Source organism: Anomaloglossus baeobatrachus, chromosome 6 (assembly GCF_048569485.1).
Source record: "Anomaloglossus baeobatrachus isolate aAnoBae1 chromosome 6, aAnoBae1.hap1, whole genome shotgun sequence".
Lineage (NCBI taxonomy): Eukaryota > Metazoa > Chordata > Amphibia > Anura > Aromobatidae > Anomaloglossus > Anomaloglossus baeobatrachus.
Genome location: NC_134358.1, coordinates 570,744,977 through 570,768,418, shown reverse-complemented (window position 1 = coordinate 570,768,418; position 23,442 = coordinate 570,744,977). Strand labels below are relative to the sequence as shown.

At 54.1% G+C, this 23,442-nt stretch overlaps 1 protein-coding gene across 2 annotated transcripts in view; it reads left to right on the top strand.

Annotated features, from left to right (window-relative positions):
* The window catches only part of LOC142244652 (transmembrane inner ear expressed protein-like), a 94,406-nt gene that overhangs the window by 25,480 nt on the left and 45,484 nt on the right, over positions 1–23,442 (top strand). For both annotated transcript variants that reach the window (XM_075316917.1, XM_075316919.1), the window contains exon 2: positions 13,456–13,573. In XM_075316917.1, the coding sequence (XP_075173032.1) occupies positions 13,456–13,573 (118 nt within the window). The remainder of the gene's footprint in view (positions 1–13,455; positions 13,574–23,442) is intronic.

Sequence of the window (23,442 nt, the reverse complement as noted above, 5' to 3'; positions counted from 1 at the left end):
CCCGGGCCTAGCACTCAATGTACGGGGGATTTAGACTTTTCCTGGGCCCGGCACTCAGTGTGAGGAGGATTCAGACTCTTCCTTGCCCCGAAACTCAGTGTGAGGAGGATTCAGACTCTTCCCGGCCCGATACTCAGTGTGAGGAGGATTTAGACTCTTCCCGGGCCGATACTCAGTGTGAGGAGGATTCAGACTCTTCCCGGGCCCGATACTCAGTGTGAGGAGGATTCAGACTCTTCCCAGGCCCGACACTCGATGTGAGGAGGATTCAGACTCTTCCCATACCCGATACTCAGCGTGAGGAGGATTTAGACTCTTCCCGGGCCTAGCACTCAATGTACGGGGGATTTAGACTTTTCCTGGGCCCGGCACTCAGTGTGAGGAGGATTCAGACTCTTCCTTGCCCCGAAACTCAGTGTGAGGAGGATTCAGACTCTTCCCGGCCCGATACTCAGTGTGAGGAGGATTTAGACTCTTCCCGGCCCGATACTCAGTGTGAGGAGGATTCAGACTCTTCCCGGGCCCGATACTCAGTGTGAGGAGGATTCAGACTCTTCCCGGCCCGATACTCAGTGTGAGGAGAATTTAGACTCTTCCCGGCCCGATACTCAGTGTGAGGAGGGTTTAGACTCTTCCCGGGCCTGGCACTCAGTGTGAGGAGGGTTTAGACTCTTCCCGGGTCCGGCACTCAGTGTGAGGAAGATTCAGACTCTTCCCGGGCCCGGCACTCAGTGTGAGGAGGATTTAGACTCTTCCCGGGCCTGGCACTCAGTGTGAGGAGGATTTAGACTCTTCCTTGCCCCGAAACTCAGTGTGAGGAGGATTCAGACTCTTCCCGGCCCGATACTCAGTGTGAGGAGGATTTAGACTCTTCCCGGCCCGATACTCAGTGTGAGGAGGATTCAGACTCTTCCCGGGCCCGATACTCAGTGTGAGGAGGATTCAGACTCTTCCCGGCCCGATACTCAGTGTGAGGAGAATTTAGACTCTTCCCGGCCCGATACTCAGTGTGAGGAGGATTTAGACTCTTCCCGGGCTCGATACTCAGTGTGAGGAGGATTCAGACTCTTCCCGGGCCCAGCACTCGGTGTGAGGAGGATGCAGACTCTTCCCGGCCCCGATACTCAGTGTGAGGAGGATTCAGACTCTTCCCGGCCCCGATACTCAGTGTGAGGAGGATTCAGACTCTTCCCAGGCCCGACACTCGATGTGAGGAGGATTCAGACTCTTCCCATACCCGATACTCAGCGTGAGGAGGATTTAGACTCTTCCCGGGCCTAGCACTCAATGTACGGGGGATTTAGACTTTTCCTGGGCCCGGCACTCAGTGTGAGGAGGATTCAGACTCTTCCTTGCCCCGAAACTCAGTGTGAGGAGGATTCAGACTCTTCCCGGCCCCGATACTCAGTGTGAGGAGGATTTAGACTCTTCCCGGCCCGATACTCAGTGTGAGGAGGATTCAGACTCTTCCCGGGCCCGATACTCAGTGTGAGGAGGATTCAGACTCTTCCCGGCCCGATACTCAGTGTGAGGAGAATTTAGACTCTTCCCGGCCCGATACTCAGTGTGAGGAGGATTTAGACTCTTCCCGGGCCTAGCACTCGGTGTGAGGAGGATTCAGACCCTTCCCGGCCCCGATACTCAATGTACGGGGGATTTAGACTCTTCCTGGGCCCGGCACTCAGTGTGAGGAGGATTCAGACTCTTCCTTGCCCCGATACTCACTGTGAGAAGGATTCAGACTCTTCCCGGGTCCGGCACTCAGTGTGAGGAAGATTCAGACTCTTCCCGGGCCTGGCACTCGGTGTGAGGAGGGTTTAGACTCTTCCCGGGCCCGGCACTCAGTGTGAGGAGGATTCAGACTCTTCCCGGGCCCGGCGCTCGGTGTGAGGAGGATTCAGACTTTTGCCGACACGAGACTGTAAGTGTGTGAATCGCATATTAGCGGTCATTAGCGGTGAGGCTGTGTATGGGAGCGGGCACCACAGTGGATTTCTTCCCCGATTGCAGGAGACTGTGAATTCCGCTCTGCGTTTCATTGTCCCTGTGCTCCGCTTGCTGTGGACGCTCAGGCAGACCCCGAATCTGCAGACGAGGAACGTGTCTCCAAAAGTGTCTCCAAAGGTGTCTGTTCTCTTACTGAGAGAAGCTGAACGTGGTCAGGCGTGATGTGACCGCTTCGGGAAATCGTGACAAATCACCGCATGATGTCACTATATGGCGGTCATATCCTGTAGACTTGTGTCCCAGGCCTGGAGAACCCCTGTAAGGATAAAATGAGGAAAGACGTGGAAGAGTTGTCCGGTAGTCAGTAATGTCCCTTCTGTGTCATTCCCCGGTGCGGTCTGGGCCCGGGTTATGGGGCTTGTGGCATCTGTGGCGGGAACGTTCGTCTCTGCTCCATCCATCACCAGTGATTATTACGGACCTGGGTCTGGTCCATTATTAATAAGCCTCATTATGGGAAGCGGAGGAGGGTGGCCATTCACAGGACGCAGGTTTATCCCGGAGACACTGATGGGAGTCATACCCTGCATGTGTGATGTTAGGGTGCGATTGTGTGCCGGATAATGGGGGCCACATCCTGAGAAGTGGAGTTACTGGGGACCGGGATGATGGGAGTGATAGTGTGCATACAGTAGAGCGATCAGATCGGGCTCTCAGGTCAGAGTGATACATTGTATATAAGGGAAAGGAGTCTGTAGAATCTTCGGAGTGATACATTGTATTCTAGATAGGAATTTCCTTGTGTCAGGGATGATGGGAGTTATACATCGTATCTTACATAAGGAGATTAGAGTGTGAGCTCCTGCGGTCAGAAATAGTGAGAGTAACCCATGACTGGTAGATTATAAGCTCCTGGGGTCAGGAATGATGGGGGAGACGCATTGCAGGTAGGAGATTAGACCGAGCTTCTGGAAGGATTCACAGACGGAGTCAGAAATCACCGGAGGCAAAAAGTGCAGCTGCCGAGAAATGAGGCGATGGTGGGCAGAGAAAAAAGAAACTAATCATCTCTGTAGCCTCAATAGAATCTACTACACTGGAGGAAGAGCAGAGAGGGAGAGGAGGGATCTGCAGCTGCAGGCAGAACACGAGAGGCTCTCTGCGGCCTCAATAAAATCTACTACACTGGAGGAAGAGCAGAGAGGGAGAGGAGGGATCTGCAGCTGCAGGCGGAACACAAGAGGCTCTCTGTGGCCTCAATAGAATCTACTACACCTGAGGAAGAGCAGAGAGGGAGAGGAGGGATCTGCAGCTGCAGGCAAAACACAAGAGGCTCTCTGTGGCCTCAATAGAATCTACTACACTGGAGGAAGAGCAGAGAGGGAGAGGAGGGATCTGCAGCTGCAGGCAGAACACAAGAGGCTCTCTGTGGCCTCAGTAAAATATACTACACCGGAGGGGGAGCAGAGAGGGAGAGGAGGGATCTGCAGCTGCAGGCGGAACACAAGAGGCTCTCTGTGGCCTCAATAGAATCTACTACACCTGAGGAAGAGCAGAGAGGGAGAGGAGGGATCTGCAGCTGCAGGCAAAACACAAGAGGCTCTCTGTGGCCTCAATAGAATCTACTACACTGGAGGAAGAGCAGAGAGGGAGAGGAGGGAACTGCAGCTGCAGGCAGAACACAAGAGGCTCTCTGCGGCCTCAATAAAATCTACTACACCTGAGGAAGAGCAGAGAGGGAGAGGAGGGATCTGCAGCTGCAGGCGGAACACAAGAGGCTCTCTGCGGCCTCAATAAAATCTACTACACCTGAGGAAGAGCAGAGAGGGAGAGGAGGGATCTGCAGCTGCAGGCGGAACACAAGAGGCTCTCTGCGGCCTCAATAAAATCTACTACACCGGAGGGGGAGCAGAGAGGGAGAGGAGGGATCTGCAGCTGCAGGCAGAACACGAGAGGCTCTCTGTGGCCTCAATAGAATCTACTACACTGGAGGAAGAGCAGAGAGGGAGAGGAGGGATCTGCAGCTGCAGGCGGAGCATGAGAGGCTCTCTGTAGCCTCAATAGAATCTACTACACCGGAGGAAGAGCAGAGAGGGAGAGGAGGGATCTGCAGCTGCAGGCGGAGCATGAGAGGCTCTCTGTAGCCTCAATAGAATCTACTACACCGGAGGAAGAGCAGAGAGGGAGAGGAGGGATCTGCAGCTGCAGGCAGAACACGAGAGGCTCTCTGTGGCCTCAATAAAATATACTACACCGGAGGGGGAGCAGAGAGGGAGAGGAGGGATCTGCAGCTGCAGGCGGAACACAAGAGGCTCTCAGCAGCACCAATAAAGTCCACTACACCGGATGAGGAGCAGAGAGGCAGAGGAGTGATCTGCAGCTGCAGGTGGAAACACGAGAGGCTCTCTGTGGCCTCAATAAAATCTAATACACCAGAAGAGCAGAGAGGGAGAGGAGGGATCTGCAGCTGCAGGCGGAACACAAGAGGCTCTCAGCAGCACTAATAGAATCTACTACACCTGAGGAAGAGCAGAGAGGGAGAGGAGGGATCTGCAGCTGCAGGCGGAACACGAGAGGCTCTCAGCAGCACCAATAAAATCTACTACACTGGAGGAAGAGCAGAGAGGGAGAGGAGGGATCTGCAGCTGCAGGCGGAACACGAGAGGCTCTCTGCGGCCTCAATAAAATCTACTACACCTGAGGAAGAGCAGAGAGGGAGAGGAGGGATCTGCAGCTGCAAGACGAACACGAGAGCCTCTCAGTAGCACCAATAAAATCTACTACACTGGAGGAAGAGCAGAGAGGGAGAGGAGGGATCTGCAGCTGCAGGCGGAACACAAGGGGCTCTCTGCGGCCTCAATTAAATCTACTACACCTGAGGAAGAGCAGAGAGGGAGAGGAGGGATCTGCAGCTGCAGGACGAACACGAGAGCCTCTCAGCAGCGTCAATAGAATCTACTACACCAGAAGAGCAGAGAGGGAGAGGAGGGATCTGCAGCTGCAGGCGGAGCATGAGAGGCTCTCTGCAGCCTCAATAAAATCTACTACACCGGAGGAAGAGCAGAGAGGGAGAGGAGGGATCTGCAGCTGCAGGTGGAACACAAGAGGCTCTCTGCGGCCTCAATAAAATCTACTACACCTGAGGAAGAGCAGAGAGGGAGAGGAGGGATCTGCAGCTGCAGGCGGAACACGAGAGGCTCTCAGCAGCACCAATAAAATCTACTACACTGGAGGAAGAGCAGAGAGGGAGAGGAGGGATCTGCAGCTGCAGGCGGAACACATGAGGCTCTCAGCAGCACCAATAAAATCTACTACACTGGATGAAGAGCAGAGAGGGAGAGGAGGGACTGCAGCTGCAGGCGGAACACGAGAGGCTCTCTGCGGCCTCAATAAAATCTACTACACCTGAGGAAGAGCAGAGAGGGAGAGGAGGGATCTGCAGCTGCAGGCAGAACACGAGAGGCTCTCTGCGGCCTCAATAAAATCTACTACACTGGAGGAAAAGCAGAGAGGGAGAGGAGGGATCTGCAGCTGCAGGCGGAACACGAGAGGCTCTCAGCAGCACCAATAAAATCTACTACACTGGAGGAAGAGCAGAGAGGGAGAGGAGGGATCTGCAGCTGCAGGCAGAACACGAGAGGCTCTCTGCGGCCTCAATAAAATCTACTACACCTGAGGAAGAGCAGAGAGGGAGAGGAGGGATCTGCAGCTGCAGGCAGAACACAAGAGGCTCTCTGCGGCCTCAATAAAATCTACTACACCTGAGGAAGAGCAGAGAGGGAGAGGAGGGATCTGCAGCTGCAGGCAGAACACGAGAGGCTCTCTGCGGCCTCAATAAAATCTACTACACCAAAGGAAGAGCAGAGAGGGAGAGGAGGGATCTGCAGCTGCAGGCAGAACACGAGAGGCTCTCTGCAGCCTCAATAAAATCTACTACACCTGAGGAAGAGCAGAGAGGGAGAGGAGGGATCTGCAGCTGCAGGCGGAACACGAGAGGCTCTCAGCAGCACCAATAAAATCTACTACACTGGAGGAAGAGCAGAGAGGGTGAGGAGGGATCTGCAGCTGCAGGCGGAACACGAGAGGCTCTCAGCAGCACCAATAAAATCTACACTGGAGGAAGAGCAGAGAGGGAGAGGAGGGATCTGCAGCTGCAGGCGGAACACGAGAGGCTCTCTGCGGCCTCAATAAAATCTACTACACCTGAGGAAGAGCAGAGAGGGAGAGGAGGGATCTGCAGCTGCAGGCAGAACACAAGAGGCTCTCTGCGGCCTCAATAAAATCTACTACACCTGAGGAAGAGCAGAGAGGGAGAGGAGGGATCTGCAGCTGCAGGCAGAACACGAGAGGCTCTCTGCGGCCTCAATAAAATCTACTGCATCAGAAGAAGAGCAGAGAGGGAGAGGAGGGATCTGCAGCTGCAGGCGGAACATGAGAGGCTCTCTGCGGCCTCAATAAAATCTACTACACCTGAGGAAGAGCAGAGAGGGAGAGGAGGGATCTGCAGCTGCAGGCGGAGCATGAGAGGCTCTCTGCGGCCTCAATAAAATATACTACACTGGAGGAAGAGCAGAGAGGGAGAGGAGGGATCTGCAGCTGCAGGCGGAACACAAGAGGCTCTCTGCAGCCTCAATAAAATCTACAACACCTGAGGAAGAGCAGAGAGGGAGAGGAGGGATCTGCAGCTGCAGGCGGAACACAAGAGGCTCTCTGCAGCCTCAATAAAATCTACAACACCTGAGGAAGAGCAGAGAGGGAGAGGAGGGATCTGCAGCTGCAGGCGGAACATGAGAGGCTCTCTCTGCGGCCTCAATAAAATCTAGTACACCTGAGGAAGAGCAGAGAGGGAGAGGAGGGATCTGCAGCTGCAGGCAGAACACGAGAGGTTTTCTGGAGGAATCCCTGAGGATAAAATACAACTTCTTCTTAGGACGATTACTGCAAGTAAATAATATTATAACTAAATCTCGAGATTATTCCTGAAGATTCAAAATGAGAAAAACCAAAAAATGAAAGAAACGAGGGCGACACTAAGCCTATGTTCCCGCGCTGCACCTAACACTGCCGCTCTTGGCAAGAAACACGTGCGGATTTTGCCTCCGTTTTGTGTATTTTTAATGTTGTTTTTTATGTTTAGAGTTAGGGAAAACGGTGGGAAAACGCAGAAACAATTCATGTCATTTTTTTGTGCACCACAATCTGGAAGAATAAAACCCTGCAACGTGTGCGCAGCACTTTAGTGTTCTCATACACACAGCTGGGATGTGCTTTCCCTCGCGTATTGATTAAATCTGCAAGAAAAATTGCATCAAAGATTGCAAAAATAGCAGCATGTGCATGACACGCCCGCGCCAGGGCCGGGGGCACTCAGATCCGGGCCGGACTAGTCCGGGGATGTCAGCGGTGGTGGTGCTCGGCTCCGTGACCCTGGCGGTGTCTCAATAATAAAGGGAGGATGATGAGGGGAGTTGTATTTTTGGATAAGATGAAGTTCGTGTCGCCACCTGTGGTTTCGCGGCTATGTGGGCCGCTGCTGCGCGGTGGGATCCCCGGGGCAGTTGGTGATGGCGCAGCTGAGGTGATTCTGCTCCCCGCAGGTGGAGTGGACCCCGGGGCGACCATTAGGAAGGTCTATGATGGAAGTGCATGGGGCGCAGGAAGAAGCAGACGACACGAGGCTTTTCAGTCAAGATGTTTTACTCAGTCGGTTCCACCACTGCAGCCAGGATTCACTGTTGTGGGCCTCCGCCGATACCGAACAGGTCAAGGGTCAGTACCAGTGCACCCCTCAATGTGCCTTTCCTGGCCGTCTCTCTAGCGCTGACCTTCACTGGACTGTCCTGCGCCTCCGCCACCGAGCCCTGACTAAAGGGTGGCTGACCGTGGTCCTTTTGAAGCCTCCCTTGCAGGGGATGGGTGGCAGGTTGTGGCCTCGGGTGCCTACAGCAATCACCCGGGCCGAAAAGAAATGTCTCTCCTCCCTTTGCCCGTTATTGCAGCCAGATTCCTCCACCCCGGTGTTCTTGGTGGAACAAGCCCACGGAGGCCTCTCGCACATCCGTGGCACTCTGGACCCTTTCTCTCGGTGTCACGTGGGCCTAACCGGACCCCAGGATCTTCACCTTGAACTGCAGACCGTCACCTCCTACCGTCACCTCACACCCTCCGGTTCTCACCGGTTCTTGTCACTTCACTCTGACTGGAAACTCCCTGACTAGAACTGACTGGTTGTGACCGGTTCTCCTCACTACTCCCTGACTCCTCCCACACTCCCCCCAGGCTCCACCCCTCCAGGACAGTGAATGGCACTTAAGGCCCCATAACCAGGTATAGTGGTCGCTGCTTCTCAGCATTAATGGAGGACCTGCCTTAAACCCTGACCCGGTGTGTGTCCTGACAATTGGTGTGTGCAGGTTTTGTCTGGGAACCGGCAGATGACCTCCTACTTACTCAGGATGGGATACCACACCTCTGGCTGAGGTGCAGTACCTCTGTGGCGACGGAAGCCTCAGGGGCGCCACATGCACACGGCCTGAGGCTGCTTTCACACATCCTTTTTTTGCTGAGCATCAGAATCCGGTTCAAAAACCTATGCAACAGATGCAGCGAAAAAAAACGGATCCGTTGCATATGTTTTTCCATGCGGCCCATCCGTTTTTTGATGGATGCGGCTTGATACTGAGCATGCGCAGTGCAAAAAACCGCATCCGGCGCGATGCATTGTTTTCACCGCACAAAAAAAGTGCCAGGCAACGATCCATCCGGCCGCTACATGGGCTAAATATGCCGCATCCGGCAAAAAACGGACGCAACACAAGGCCATGCGGCACAATACGGCGCTAATGCAAGTCTATGCGGAAAAACCACAATCGGCGGCAAAAAAACCTGTTGCGTTTTTTCTGCAAAGTGCCGTATTGTGCCGCTCAGCAAAAAGCAGATGTGTGAAAGCGGCGTAAAAGAGAGTGAATCCTAGAAAAGTAAGAAAAAGCCGCTGCAGGCTGCAAAGCTGCGAGGACACGGAGGACGGCGGGAGCGGCTCCAGGCCCGGGCTTCTGTCCTGACATTAACCCTATTGCTTAAAAAGTCGCATCTTTTACAAAAACTAAAAAACAGAAAAAAAAACAAACCATGCAAAATTCTTTTTTGCAAAAAAAAAAGAAAAGGCACAAAGGTAACAAGGAATTGGGGACACAGCAGAATAAAAGCTGCTCCTGCGCAGAGTCTGGTATTGCTCCCTGCAGAGGCAACATCCCACCAGGGACATGGTCATCTCCGCTGCTCGTGCCGCAGATCGCCGTGGTCTGGAGCTCTACTGGCTCTATCAGATCCCAACAGATCAAGAAACAACAAAATCTATATGAACTCTACTGCATAGATGTCATGAGCTGTGTGGCCACTAGATGGCAGCAGACCCCACATGATGCAGCTTGCAGTATGCCCGCAGTGACCACCAGGGGGCAGCGCACAGCTGGGATCCTCATTGTCCGCGCTCCCTGCAGCCTCATTACTGGGGTCAATCAGTGGAAATAACGCAGCAATGATTTACCCCCCGAATAATGACTGATGGAAGAGGCAACAGAATCAGGATAACCCCACCTGGAATAATATACATATGTAATATATACACAGTGCCCCCATAATAACAGCGATATCCACAGTGCCCCCATAATAACAGCGATATCCACAGCGCCCCCATAATAACAGCGATATCCACAGTGCCCCCATAATAACAGCGATATCCACAGTGCCCCCATAATAACAGCGATATCCACAGCGCCCCCATAATAACAGTGATATCCACAGTGCCCCCATAATAACAGCGATATCCACAGTGCCCCCATAATAACAGCGATATCCACAGTGCCCCATAATAACAGCGATATCCACAGTGCCCCCATAATAACAGCGATATCCACAGTGCTCCCATAATAACAGCGATATCCACAGTGCCCCCATAATAACAGCGATATCCACAGTGCTCCCATAATAACAGCGATATCCACAGTGCCCCCATAATAACAGCAATATCCACAGTGCCCCCATAATAACAGCGATATCCACAGTGCCCCCATAATAACAGCGATATCCACAGTGCCCCCATAATAACAGCGATATCCACAGTGCCCCCATAATAACAGCGATATCCACAGTGCCCCATAATAACAGCGATATCCACAGTGCCCCCATAATAACAGCGATATCCACAGTGCCCCCATAATAACAGCGATATCCACAGTGCCCCATAATAACAGCGATATCCACAGTGCCCCCATAATAACAGCGATATCCACAGTGCTCCCATAATAACAGCGATATCCACAGTGCTCCCATAATAACAGTGATATCCACAGTGCCCCATAATAACAGCGATATCCACAGTGCCCCCATAATAACAGCGATATCCACAGTGCCCCCATAATAACAGCGATATCCACAGTACCCCCATAATAACAGTGATATCCACAGTACCCCCATAATAACAGCGATATCCACAGTGCCCCCATAATAACAGCGATATCCACAGTGCCCCATAATAACAGCGATATCCACAGTGCCCCCATAATAACAGCGATATCCACAGTGCCCCCATAATAACAGCGATATCCACAGTGCCCCATAATAACAGCGATATCCACAGTGCCCCCATAATAACAGCGATATCCACAGTGCCCCCATAATAACAGCGATATCCACAGTGCCCCATAATAACAGCGATATCCACAGTGCCCCCATAATAACAGCGATATCCACAGTGCCCCCATAATAACAGCGATATCCACAGTGCCCCATAATAACAGCGATATCCACAGTGCCCCCATAATAACAGCGATATCCACAGTGCCCCATAATAACAGTGATATCCACAGCGTCCCCATAATAACAGCGATATCCACAGTGCCCCCATAATAACAGCGACATCCACAGTGCCCCATAATAACAGCGATATCCACAGTGCCCCCATAATAACAGCGACATCCACAGTGTCCCCATTATACTAGTGATCCCCTCAGTGCCCCCATAATATCAGCAATATCCACAGTGCCCCCATAATAACAGCGACATCCACAGTGCCCCCATAATAACAGCGACATCCACAGTGCCCCCATAATAACAGTGATATCCACAGTGCCCCCATTATACTAGTGATCCCCTCAGTGCCCCCATAATAACACTGATCCCCTCAGTGCCCCCATAATAACACTGATCTCCTCAGTGCCCCCATAATAACACTGATCTCCTCAGTGCCCCCATAATGACACTGATCTCCTCAGTGCCCCCATAATAACACTGATCTCCTCAGTGCCCCCATAATAACACTGATCTCAGTGCCCCCATAATAACACTGATCTCCTCAGTGCCCCCATAATAACACTGATCTCAGTGCCCCCATAATAACACTGATCTCCTCAGTGCCCCCATAATAACACTGATCTCCTCAGTGCCCCCATAATAACACTGATCTCCTTAGTGCCCCCATAATAACACTGATCTCCTCATTGCCCCCATAATAACACTGATCTCCTCATTGCCCCCATAATAACACTGATCTCCTCAGTGCCCCCATAATAACACTGATCTCCTCATTGCCCCCATAATAACACTGATCTCCTCAGTGCCCCCATAATAACACTGATCTCCTCAGTGCCCCCATAATAACACTGATCTCCTCATTGCCCCCATAATAACACTGATCTCCTCAGTGCCCCCATAATAACACTGATCTCCTCGGTGCCCCCATAATAACACTGATCTCCTCAGTGCCCCCATAATAACACTGATCTCCTCAGTGCCCCCATAATAACACTGATCTCCTCAGTGCCCCCATAATAACACTGATCTCCTCAGTGCCCCGATAATAACACTGATCTCCTCATTGCCCCCATAATAACACTGATCTCCTCAGTGCCCCCATAATAACAGCCATATCCACAGTGCCCCCATAATAACACTGATCTCCTCAGTGCCCCCATAATAACACTGATCTCAGGGCCCCTATAATAACACTGATCCCCTCAGTGCCCCCATAATAACACTGATCTCCTCAGTGCCCCCATAATAACACTGATCTCCTCAGTGCCCCCATAATAACACTGATCTCCTCAGTGCCCCCATAATAACACTGATCTCAGTGCCCCCATAATAACACTGATCTCCTCAGTGCCCCCATAATAACACTGATCTCCTCGGTGCCCCCATAATAACACTGATCTCCTCAGTGCCCCCATAATAACACTGATCTCCTCAGTGCCCCCATAATAACACTGATCTCCTCAGTGCCCCCATAATAACACTGATCTCAGTGCCCCCATAATAACACTGATCTCCTCAGTGCCCCCATAATAACACTGATCTCCACAGTGCCCCCATAATAACACTGATCTCCTCAGTGCCCCCATAATAACACTGATCCCCTCAGTGCCCCCATAATAACACTGATCTCCTCGGTGCCCCCATAATAACACTGATCTCCTCAGTGCCCCCATAATAACACTGATCTCCTCAGTGCCCCCATAATAACACTGATCTCCTCAGTGCCCCCATAATAACACTGATCTCCTCAGTGCCCCCATAATAACACTGATCTCCTCAGTGCCCCCATAATAACACTGATCTCAGTGCCCCCATAATAACACTGATCTCCTCAGTGCCCCCATAATAACACTGATCTCAGTGCCCCCATAATAACACTGATCTCCTCGGTGCCCCCATAATAACACTGATCTCCTCAGTGCCCCCATAATAACACTGATCTCCTCAGTGCCCCCATAATAACACTGATCTCCTCAGTGCCCCCATAATAACACTGATCTCAGTGCCCCCATAATAACACTGATCTCCTCAGTGCCCCCATAATAACACTGATCTCCACAGTGCCCCCATAATAACACTGATCTCCTCAGTGCCCCCATAATAACACTGATCCCCTCACTGCCCCCATAATAACACTGATCTCCTCAGTGCCCCCATAATAACACTGATCTCCTCAGTGCCCCCATAATAACACTGATCTCCTCAGTGCCCCCATAATAACACTGATCTCCTCAGTGCCCCCATAATAACACTGATCTCCTCAGTGCCCCCATAATAACACTGATCTCCTCAGTGCCCCCATAATAACACTGATCTCCTCAGTGCCCCCATAATAACACTGATCTCAGTGCCCCCATAATAACACTGATCTCCTCAGTGCCCCCATAATAACAGCGATATCCACAGTGCCCCCATAATAACACTGATCTCCTCAGTGCCCCCATAATAACAGCGATATCCACAGTGCCCCCATAATAACACTGATCCCCTCAGTGCCCCCATAATAACAGTGATCTCCTCAGTGCCCCCATAATAACACTGATCTCAGTGCCCCCATAATAACACTGATCTCCTCAGTGCCCCCATAATAACACTGATCTCCTCAGTGCCCCCATAACTGTTGCAGCAGTTTTCCGTCCTAGGTTATTTCATGGCTTCTATAATCTGAGTTGTGATTTCTTCTCTTTTGTTTCTCAGGCACCGACCGATCCCCCGAAGAAGAAGCCGGACCCGGTGACATCGGAGACGGTGGTGTTCTGGGGGCTGCGGCTGTGGCAGGTGATCGGGGTCTTCTCCATCTTCGTGTTGGCTGTCAGTAAGTGTCGCCCGCTCCCCTCTCTCCTGGGGCGGCCATATCACCCGGCAGTGCTGTGTGTGCAGTAGTTCCCCCTCGTATAGTTCAGGGGGGCCGCACCTGGCAGCTGCACGGGGGGGGGGGCACATATCTGTCCTGAAGACCAAAGAACTTTACTGGGAGAAATTCACTTAGGAATTATTAGAATATTGAAGTCATAACATGAGCAGCCTCCGGGGGGCGCCAGCGTCCAGCAGGATCCTCCGCTCTGCTCCATCTGATCCGCTATAAAGTTGCCATTATCGTGTTTTTTGTATTGATCCTTCGCTGACTGACAACAATCGCTGCGATCAGATGTGACCTGGATGTGGAGATCCTGTTGCGGTGCGGTCACATGTGGTCTGCGGGAGTGAGGCCGGTGCGGTCACATGTGGTCTGCGGGAGTGAGGCCGGTGCGGTCACACATGGTCTGCGGGAGTGAGGCCGGTGCGGTCACATGTGGTCTGCGGGAGTGAGGCCGGTGCGGTCACATGTGGTCTGCGGGAGTGAGGCCGGTGCAGTCACATGTGGTCTACGGGAGTGAGGCCGGTGCGGTCACACGTGGTCTGCGGGAGTGAGGCCGGTGCGGTCACACGTGGTCTACGGGAGTGAGGCCGGTGCGGTCACACATGGTCTGCGGGAGTGAGGCCGGTGCAGTCACACGTGGTCTACGGGAGTGAGGCCGGTGCGGTCACACGTGGTCTGCGGGAGTGAGGCCGGTGCAGTCACACGTGGTCTACGGGAGTGAGGCCGGTGCGGTCACACATGGTCTGCGGGAGTGAGGCCGGTGCGGTCACATGTGGTCTGCGGGAGTGAGGCCGGTGCGGTCACACATGGTCTGCGGGAGTGAGGCCGGTGCGGTCACATGTGGTCTGCGGGAGTGAGGCCGGTGTGGTCACACGTGGTCTGCGGGAGTGAGGCCGGTGCAGTCACACGTGGTCTGCGGGTGTGAGGCCGGTGCAATCACACGTGGTCTGCGGGAGTGAGGCCGGTGCGGTCACATGTGGTCTGCGGGAGTGAGGCCGGTGCGGTCACATGTGGTCTGCGGGAGTGAGGCCGGTGCAGTCACACGTGGTCTGCGTGAGTGAGGCCGGGGCGGTCACACGTGGTCTGCGGGAGTGAGGCCGGGACGGTCACATGTGGTCTGCGGGAGTGAGGCCGGTGCAGTCACACATGGTCTGCGGGAGTGAGGCCGGGACGGTCACATGTGGTCTGCGGGAGTGAGGCCGGTGCAGTCACACATGGTCTGCGGGAGTGAGGCCGGTGCAGTCACACATGGTCTGCGGGAGTGAGGCCGGTACAGTCACACATGGTCTGCGGGAGTGAGGCCGGTGCGGTCACACATGGTCTGCGGGAGTGAGGCCGGTGCGGTCACATGTGGTCTGCGGGAGTGAGGCCGGTGCGGTCACACGTGGTCTGTGGGAGTGAGGCCGGTGCAGTCACATGTAGTCTGTGGGAGTGAGGCCAGGGCGGTCACACGTGGTCTGCAGGTGTGAGGCCGGTGCGGTCACATATGGTCTGCGGGAGTGAGGCCAGGGCGGTCACACATGGTCTGCGGGCGTGAGGCCGGGGTGGTCACACCTGGTCTGCGGGAGTGAGGCCGGTGCAGTCACATGTAGTCTGTGGGTGTGAGGCCGGTGCAGTCACACATGGTCTGTGGGTGTGAGGCCGGTGCAGTCACACATGGTCTGTGGGTGTGAGGCCGGTGCAGTCACACATGGTCTGTGGGTGTGAGGCCGGTGCAGTCACACATGGTCTGTGGGTGTGAGGCCGGTGCAGTCACACATGGTCTGTGGGTGTGAGGCCGGTGCAGTCACACATGGTCTGTGGGTGTGAGGCCGGTGCAGTCACACATGGTCTGTGGGTGTGAGGCCGGTGCAGTCACACATGCTCTGTGGGAGTGAGGCCGGTGCAGTCACACGTAGTCTGTGGGAGTGAGGCCGGGTGGATGTGTGGCTAAATTCTCTGAAACGCCTTTTGTGACGGCTTATGGTAGAGAAATGAACATTCAATTCACAGAGAACAGCTCTGGTGACAATTCCTGCAGTCAGCAGCAAGTGCACGCTCCCTCCAAATGTGCGACATCTGTGGTGTTGTGCTGTGTGATAAAACTGCACATTTTAGACTGGCCAGCCTAAGGCACACCTGTGCAATAATCATGCTGTCTAATCAGCATCTTGCTATGCCGCACCTGTGAGGCAGATGGATTATCTCCAGTGCTCACTAAGGCCTGCAACACACATCCGTGTTTCCGGTACGTGTTTGCATGTACCGGAGACACGGAGACCCATGTTGTTCTATGGTAGATGGCACACACGTGTAAAATCACACAAAACGTGTGTCCGTGTGGTAAGTACGTGTGTGCGCTTTTCGACACGGACGACATGTCCGTTTTTGGCCGGCAGCACGCAGGCACGGACCCGCTATATTTATGGGTCCATGCCTGCACGGACCGCACACGGAGTATGTCCGTGTTCAGCACGTTTCGTCCGTGTGCGTTTTTAAACGAACGATGTTATTTTTTTTTTTAAATTCAGTATACTTACCTTTTTTCATGATGTTCGCAGTGATACTTACATTGGCGCTCGGTCTGTTTCTTCCCCCGATCACCAGCGCGGCGAGGAGCAGCTGTGCAGAGAATACGCGGCAACAATTACTTTGAAAAAGCCGGCCGCTCATTAATCAATCTCGTATTCCCTGCTTTCTCTCCCACTGGCGCCTGTGATTGGTTGCAGTCAGACACGCCCCCACGCTGAGTGACAGGTGTCTCACTGCACCCAATCACAGCAGCCGGTGGGCGTGTCTATACTGTGCAGTAAAATAAATAAATAAATAATTAAAAAAAACGGCATGCGATCCCCCCCATTTTAATACCAGCCAGATAAAGCCATACGGCTGAAGGCTGGTATTCTCAGGATGGGGAGCCCCACGTTATGGGGAGCCCCCCAGCCTAACAATATCAGTCAGCAGCCGCCCAGAATTGCCGCATACATTAGATACGACAGTTCTGGGGCTGTACCCGGCTCTTCCCGATTTGCCCTGGTGCGTTGGCAAATCGGGGTAATAAGGAGTTAATGGCAGCCCATAGCTGCCAATAAGTCCAAGATTAATCATGTCAGGCGTCTCCCCGAGATACCTTCCATGAGTAATCTGTAAATTACAGAAAATAAACACACACACCCGAAAAATCCTTTATTTGCAATAAAAAACACTAATAAATTCCCTGGTTCACCACTTTAATAAGCCCGAAAAACCCCTCCGTGTCCGACGTAATCCACGGAGGTCCCGCGTCGCATCCAGCTCTGCTACATGAAGGTGACCGGAGCTGCAGAAGACCCCGCCGCTCCTGTCACCTACACGCAGCAACTGAGGTGAGAAGCGCAATCAGCTGAGCTGTCACTGAGGTTACTCGCAGCCACCGCTGGATCATACAATTGTGACAGCAAGTCGCCTGAGTAACAGCAATGTAGTCACAGGCGACAAGCAAAAAACGGATGACACGCAAGGCCACCCGGCACAATCCGGCGCTATTGAAAGTCTATGGGGGAAAAACGGATCCGGCGGCAAAAGACGTCGGATCCGTTTTTTCATATTTATGCCGGATTGTGCCTGATGGCAAAAACTGATGTTTAAAAGTGGCCTAATAGCGGTCTCCAAATATCTGAACGGCTGTCACCGGGTGGAGGGATCAGCCTGAGTCTCATGTGCACATGGAAACACCAGAAGCGATGGAGAGAAACAAAAGGAGAAGACACAGGTTAGATATTAGAGAACACTATGTGACCGTGAGGACATCAATGAGTGGAGCAGGCGACCACGAGAGGTGGTGAGGTCTCCATCAATGGGGTCTGCAGAGGACGGGGATCTGTATGAGAGGGGTTAGTGACTCCTGCACTGAGCCGGGCTCGGACGCGATGACCCTGCAGAGCCCGTCCAACTCCAATATTCTCATTCATGAAAAATGGGAGAAAAACAAGTGTTGAGTTTATATTTTTCTTCAGTGTATACTTATAGCAGTGACCTGCAGCTGCTGGGAAACTACAACTCCCAGCATGTCACCAGTCCACAGGTGCCCGGAGAGCTGCTGGGAAACTACAACTCCCAGCATGTCACCAGTCCACAGGTGCCCGGAGAGCTGCTGGGAAACTACAACTCCCAGCATGTCACCAGTCCACAGGTGCCCGGAGAGCTGCTGGGAAACTACAACTCCCAGCATGTCACCAGTCCACAGGTGCCCGGAGAGGAGGGTTACTGGCCGTGTATAGCTCCCAGCATGTCACCAGTCCACAGGTGCCCGGAGAGCTGCTGGGAAACTACAACTCCCAGCATGTCACCAGTCCACAGGTGCCCGGAGAGCTGCTGGGAAACTACAACTCCCAGCATGTCACCAGTCCACAGGTGCCCGGAGAGGAGGGTTACTGGCCGTGTACAGCTCCCAGCATGTCACCAGTCCACAGGTGCCCGGAGAGCTGCTGGGAAACTACAACTCCCAGCATGTCACCAGTCCACAGGTGACCGGAGAGCTGCTGGGAAACTACAACTCCCAGCATGTCACCAGTCCACAGGTGCCCGGAGAGGAGGGTTACTGGCCGTGCACAGCTCCCAGCATGTCACCAGTCCACAGGTGCCCGGAGAGCTGCTGGGAAACTACAACTCCCAGCATGTCACCAGTCCACAGGTGCCCAGAGAGCTGCTGGGAAACTACAACTCCCAGCATGTCACCAGTCCACAGGTGACCGGAGAGCTGCTGGGAAACTACAACTCCCAGCATGTCACCAGTCCACAGGTGCCCGGAGAGCTGCTGGGAAACTACAACTCCCAGCATGTCACCAGTCCACAGGTGACCGGAGAGCTGCTGGGAAACTACAACTCCCAGCATGTCACCAGTCCACAGGTGACCGGAGAGCTGCTGGGAAACTACAACTCCCAGCATGTCACCAGTCCACAGGTGCCCGGAGAGCTGCTGGGAAACTACAACTCCCAGCATGCCACCAGTCCACAGGTGCCCGGAGAGCTGCTGGGAAACTACAACTCCCAGCATGTCACCAGTCCACAGGTGCCCGGAGAGCTACTGGGAAACTACAACTCCCAGCATGTCACCAGTCCACAGGTGCCCGGAGAGGAGGGTTACTGGCCGTGCACAACTCCCAGCATGTCACCAGTCCACAGGTGACCGGAGAGCTGCTGGGAAACTACAACTCCCAGCATGTCACCAGTCCACAGGTGCCCGGAGAGGAGGGTTACTGGCCGTGCACAACTCCCAGCATGCCACCAGTCCACAGGTGACCGGAGAGCTGCTGGGAAACTACAACTCCCAGCATGTCACCAGTCCACAGGTGACCGGAGAGCTGCTGGGAAACTACAACTCCCAGCATGTCACCAGTCCACAGGTGCCCGGAGAGCTGCTGGGAAACTACAACTCCCAGCATGTCACCAGTCCACAGGTGACCAGAGAGCTACTGGGAAACTACAACTCCCAGCATGTCACCAGTCCACAGGTGCCCGGAGAGCTGCTGGGAAACTACAACTCCCAGCATGTCACCAGTCCACAGGTGCCCGGAGAGCTGCTGGGAAACTACAACTCCCAGCATGTCACCAGTCCACAGGTGCCCGGAGAGCTGCCCCGAAACTACAACTCCCAGCATGTCACCAGTCCACAGGTGCCCGGAGAGCTGCCCCGAAACTACAACTCCCAGCATGTCACCAGTCCACAGGTGCCCGGAGAGCTGCTGGGAAACTACAACTCCCAGCATGTCACCAGTCCACAGGTGCCCGGAGAGCTGCTGGGAAACTACAACTCCCAGCATGCCACCAGTCCACAGGTGCCCGGAGAGCTGCTGGGAAACTACAACTCCCAGCATGTCACCAGTCCACAGGTGCCCGGAGAGCTGCTGGGAAACTACAACTCCCAGCATGTCACCAGTCCACAGGTGCCCGGAGAGCTGCTGGGAAACTACAACTCCCAGCATGTCACCAGTCCACAGGTGCCCGGAGAGCTGCTGGGAAACTACAACTCCCAGCATGTCACCAGTCCACAGGTGCCCGGAGAGGAGGGTTACTGGCCGTATACAACTCCCAGCATGTCACCAGTCCACAGGTGACCGGAGAGCTGCTGGGAAACTACAACTCCCAGCATGTCACCAGTCCACAGGTGCCCGGAGAGCTGCTGGGAAACTACAACTCCCAGCATGTCACCAGTCCACAGGTGACCAGAGAGCTACTGGGAAACTACAACTCCCAGCATGTCACCAGTCCACAGGTGCCCAGAGAGCTGCTGGGAAACTACAACTCCCAGCATGTCACCAGTCCACAGGTGCCCGGAGAGCTGCTGGGAAACTACAACTCCCAGCATGTCACCAGTCCACAGGTGCCCGGAGAGGAGGGTTACTGGCCGTGCACAACTCCCAGCATGTCACCAGTCCACAGGTGACCGGAGAGCTGCTGGGAAACTACAACTCCCAGCATGTCACCAGTCCACAGGTGACCGGAGAGCTGCTGGGAAACTACAACTCCCAGCATGTCACCAGTCCACAGGTGCCCGGAGAGCTGCTGGGAAACTACAACTCCCAGCATGTCACCAGTCCACAGGTGACCGGAGAGCTGCTGGGAAACTACAACTCCCATCATGTCACCAGTCCACAGGTGACCGGAGAGCTGCTGGGAAACTACAACTCCCAGCATGTCACCAGTCCACAGGTGCCCGGAGAGCTGCTGGGAAACTACAACTCCCAGCATGTCACCAGTCCACAGGTGCCCGGAGAGCTGCTGGGAAACTACAACTCCCAGCATGCCACCAGTCCACAGGTGCCCGGAGAGCTGCTGGGAAACTACAACTCCCAGCATGTCACCAGTCCACAGGTGCCCGGAGAGCTGCTGGGAAACTACAACTCCCAGCATGTCACCAGTCCACAGGTGCCCGGAGAGCTGCTGGGAAACTACAACTCCCAGCATGTCACCAGTCCACAGGTGCCCGGAGAGCTGCTGGGAAACTACAACTCCCATCATGTCACCAGTCCACAGGTGACCGGAGAGCTGCTGGGAAACTACAACTCCCAGCATGTCACCAGTCCACATGTGACCGGAGAGCTGCTGGGAAACTACAACTCCCAGCATGTCACCAGTCCACAGGTGCCCGGAGAGCTGCTGGGAAACTACAACTCCCAGCATGTCACCAGTCCACATGTGACCGGAGAGCTGCTGGGAAACTACAACTCCCAGCATGTCACCAGTCCACAGGTGCCCGGAGAGCTGCTGGGAAACTACAACTCCCAGCATGTCACCAGTCCACAGGTGCCCGGAGAGCTGCTGGGAAACTACAACTCCCAGCATGTCACCAGTCCACAGGTGCCCGGAGAGCTGCTGGGAAACTACAACTCCCAGCATGTCACCAGTCCACAGGTGCCCGGAGAGCTACTGGGAAACTACAACTCCCAGCATGTCACCAGTCCACAGGTGCCCGGAGAGCTGCTGGAAAACTACAACTCCCAGCATGTCACCAGTCCACAGGTGCCCGGAGAGCTGCTGGGAAACTACAACTCCCAGCATGCCACCAGTCCACATGTGCCCAGAGAGCTGCTGGGAAACTACAACTCCCAGCATGTCACCAGTCCACAGGTGCCCGGAGAGCTGCTGGGAAACTACAACTCCCAGCATGCCACCAGTCCACAGGTGCCCAGAGAGCTGCTGGGAAACTACAACTCCCAGCATGTCACCAGTCCACAGGTGACCGGAGAGCTGCTGGGAAACTACAACTCCCAGCATGTCACCAGTCCACATGTGACCGGAGAGCTGCTGGGAAACTACAACTCCCAGCATGCCACCAGTCCACAGGTGACCGGAGAGCTGCTGGGAAACTACAACTCCCAGCATGTCACCAGTCCACATGTGACCGGAGAGCTGCTGGGAAACTACAACTCCCAGCATGTCACCAGTCCACATGTGACCGGAGAGCTGCTGGGAAACTACAACTCCCAGCATGTCACCAGTCCACATGTGACCGGAGAGCTGCTGGGAAACTACAACTCCCAGCATGCCACCAGTCCACAGGTGACCGGAGAGCTGCTGGGAAACTACAACTCCCAGCATGTCACCAGTCCACATGTGACCGGAGAGCTGCTGGGAAACTACAACTCCCAGCATGTCACCAGTCCACAGGTGCCCGGAGAGCTGCTGGGAAACTACAACTCCCAGCATGCCACCAGTCCACAGGTGCCCGGAGAGCTGCTGGGAAACTACAACTCCCAGCATGCCACCAGTCCACAGGTGCCCAGAGAGCTGCTGGGAAACTACAACTCCCAGCATGTCACCAGTCCACATGTGACCGGAGAGCTGCTGGGAAACTACAACTCCCAGCATGTCACCAGTCCACATGTGACCGGAGAGCTGCTGGGAAACTACAACTCCCAGCATGTCACCAGTCCACAGGTGCCCGGAGAGCTGCTGGGAAACTACAACTCCCAGCATGTCACCAGTCCACAGGTGCCCGGAGAGCTGCTGGGAAACTACAACTCCCAGCATGTCACCAGTCCACAGGTGACCGGAGAGCTGCTGGGAAACTACAACTCCCAGCATGTCACCAGTCCACAGGTGCCCGGAGAGGAGGGTTACTGGCCGTGCACAGCTCCCAGCATGTCACCAGTCCACAGGTGCCCGGAGAGCTGCTGGGAAACTACAACTCCCAGCATGTCACCAGTCCACAGGTGCCCAGAGAGCTGCTGGGAAACTACAACTCCCAGCATGTCACCAGTCCACAGGTGCCCGGAGAGCTGCTGGGAAACTACAACTCCCAGCATGTCACCAGTCCACAGGTGCCCGGAGAGCTGCTGGGAAACTACAACTCCCAGCATGTCACCAGTCCACAGGTGCCCGGAGAGGAGGGTTACTGGCCGTGCACAGGCGCATGTAGATCTGAGCATTACAAGCTTCTGTACAAAAGTAACAAGATACAGTGTAATCATCATCTGGAAACAAAGTCACCAATAACCTCACACCATCTCTCCTCTCCTCTCCTCTTCTCTTCTCTTCTCTTTTTTTCCCTTCTCTCCTCTCCTCTCTCCTCTGTCATCTTCTCTCCTCTTCTCTTCCTCTTCTCTCCTTTGCTCTTCCTCTTCTCTTCCTCTCCTCCCCTCTCCTCTCCTCTTCTCTTCTTTTCCCTTCTCTCTCCTCTTCTCTCCTCTTCTCTCCTCTTCTCTTCCTCTTCTCTCCTCTTCTCTCCTCTCCTCTTCCTCCCATCTCCTCTTCTCTTCCTCTTCTCTCCTTTGCTCTTCCTCTTCTTTTCCTCTCCTCCCCTCTCCTCTCCTCTTCTCTTCTTTTCCCTTCTCTCTCCTCTTCTCTCCTCTTCTCTTCCTCTTCTCTCCTCTTCTCTCCTCTCCTCTTCCTCCCATCTCCTCTTCTCTTCCTCTCCTCCCCTCTCCTCTCCTCTCTTCTCTCCTCTACTCTTCTCTCCTCTCCTCTTCTCTCCTCTTCTCTTCCTCTCCTCCCCTCTCCTCTTCTCTCCTCTTCTCTCCTCTTCTCTCCTCTCCTCTTCCTCTCCTCCCCTCTCCTCTCCTCTTCTCCTCTCCTCTTCTCTTCCTCTTTTCTCCTTTTCTCTCCTCTCTCCTCTTCTCTTCCTCTTCTCTTCCTCTCCTCTTCTCTTGTCTCCTCTCCTCTTCTCTCCCTCTCCTCCCCTCTCCTCTCCTCTCTTCTCTCCTCTTCTCTTCTCTCCTCTCTCCTCTTCTCTCCTCTCTCCTCTCCTCTCTCCTCTCCTCTCCTCTCTCCTTTTCTCTTCCTCTCCTCTCCTCTCCTCTTATCTCCTCTGCTCTTCTCTCCTCTCTCCTCTTCTCTCCTCCCCTCACCTCACTTCTCTTCTCTCC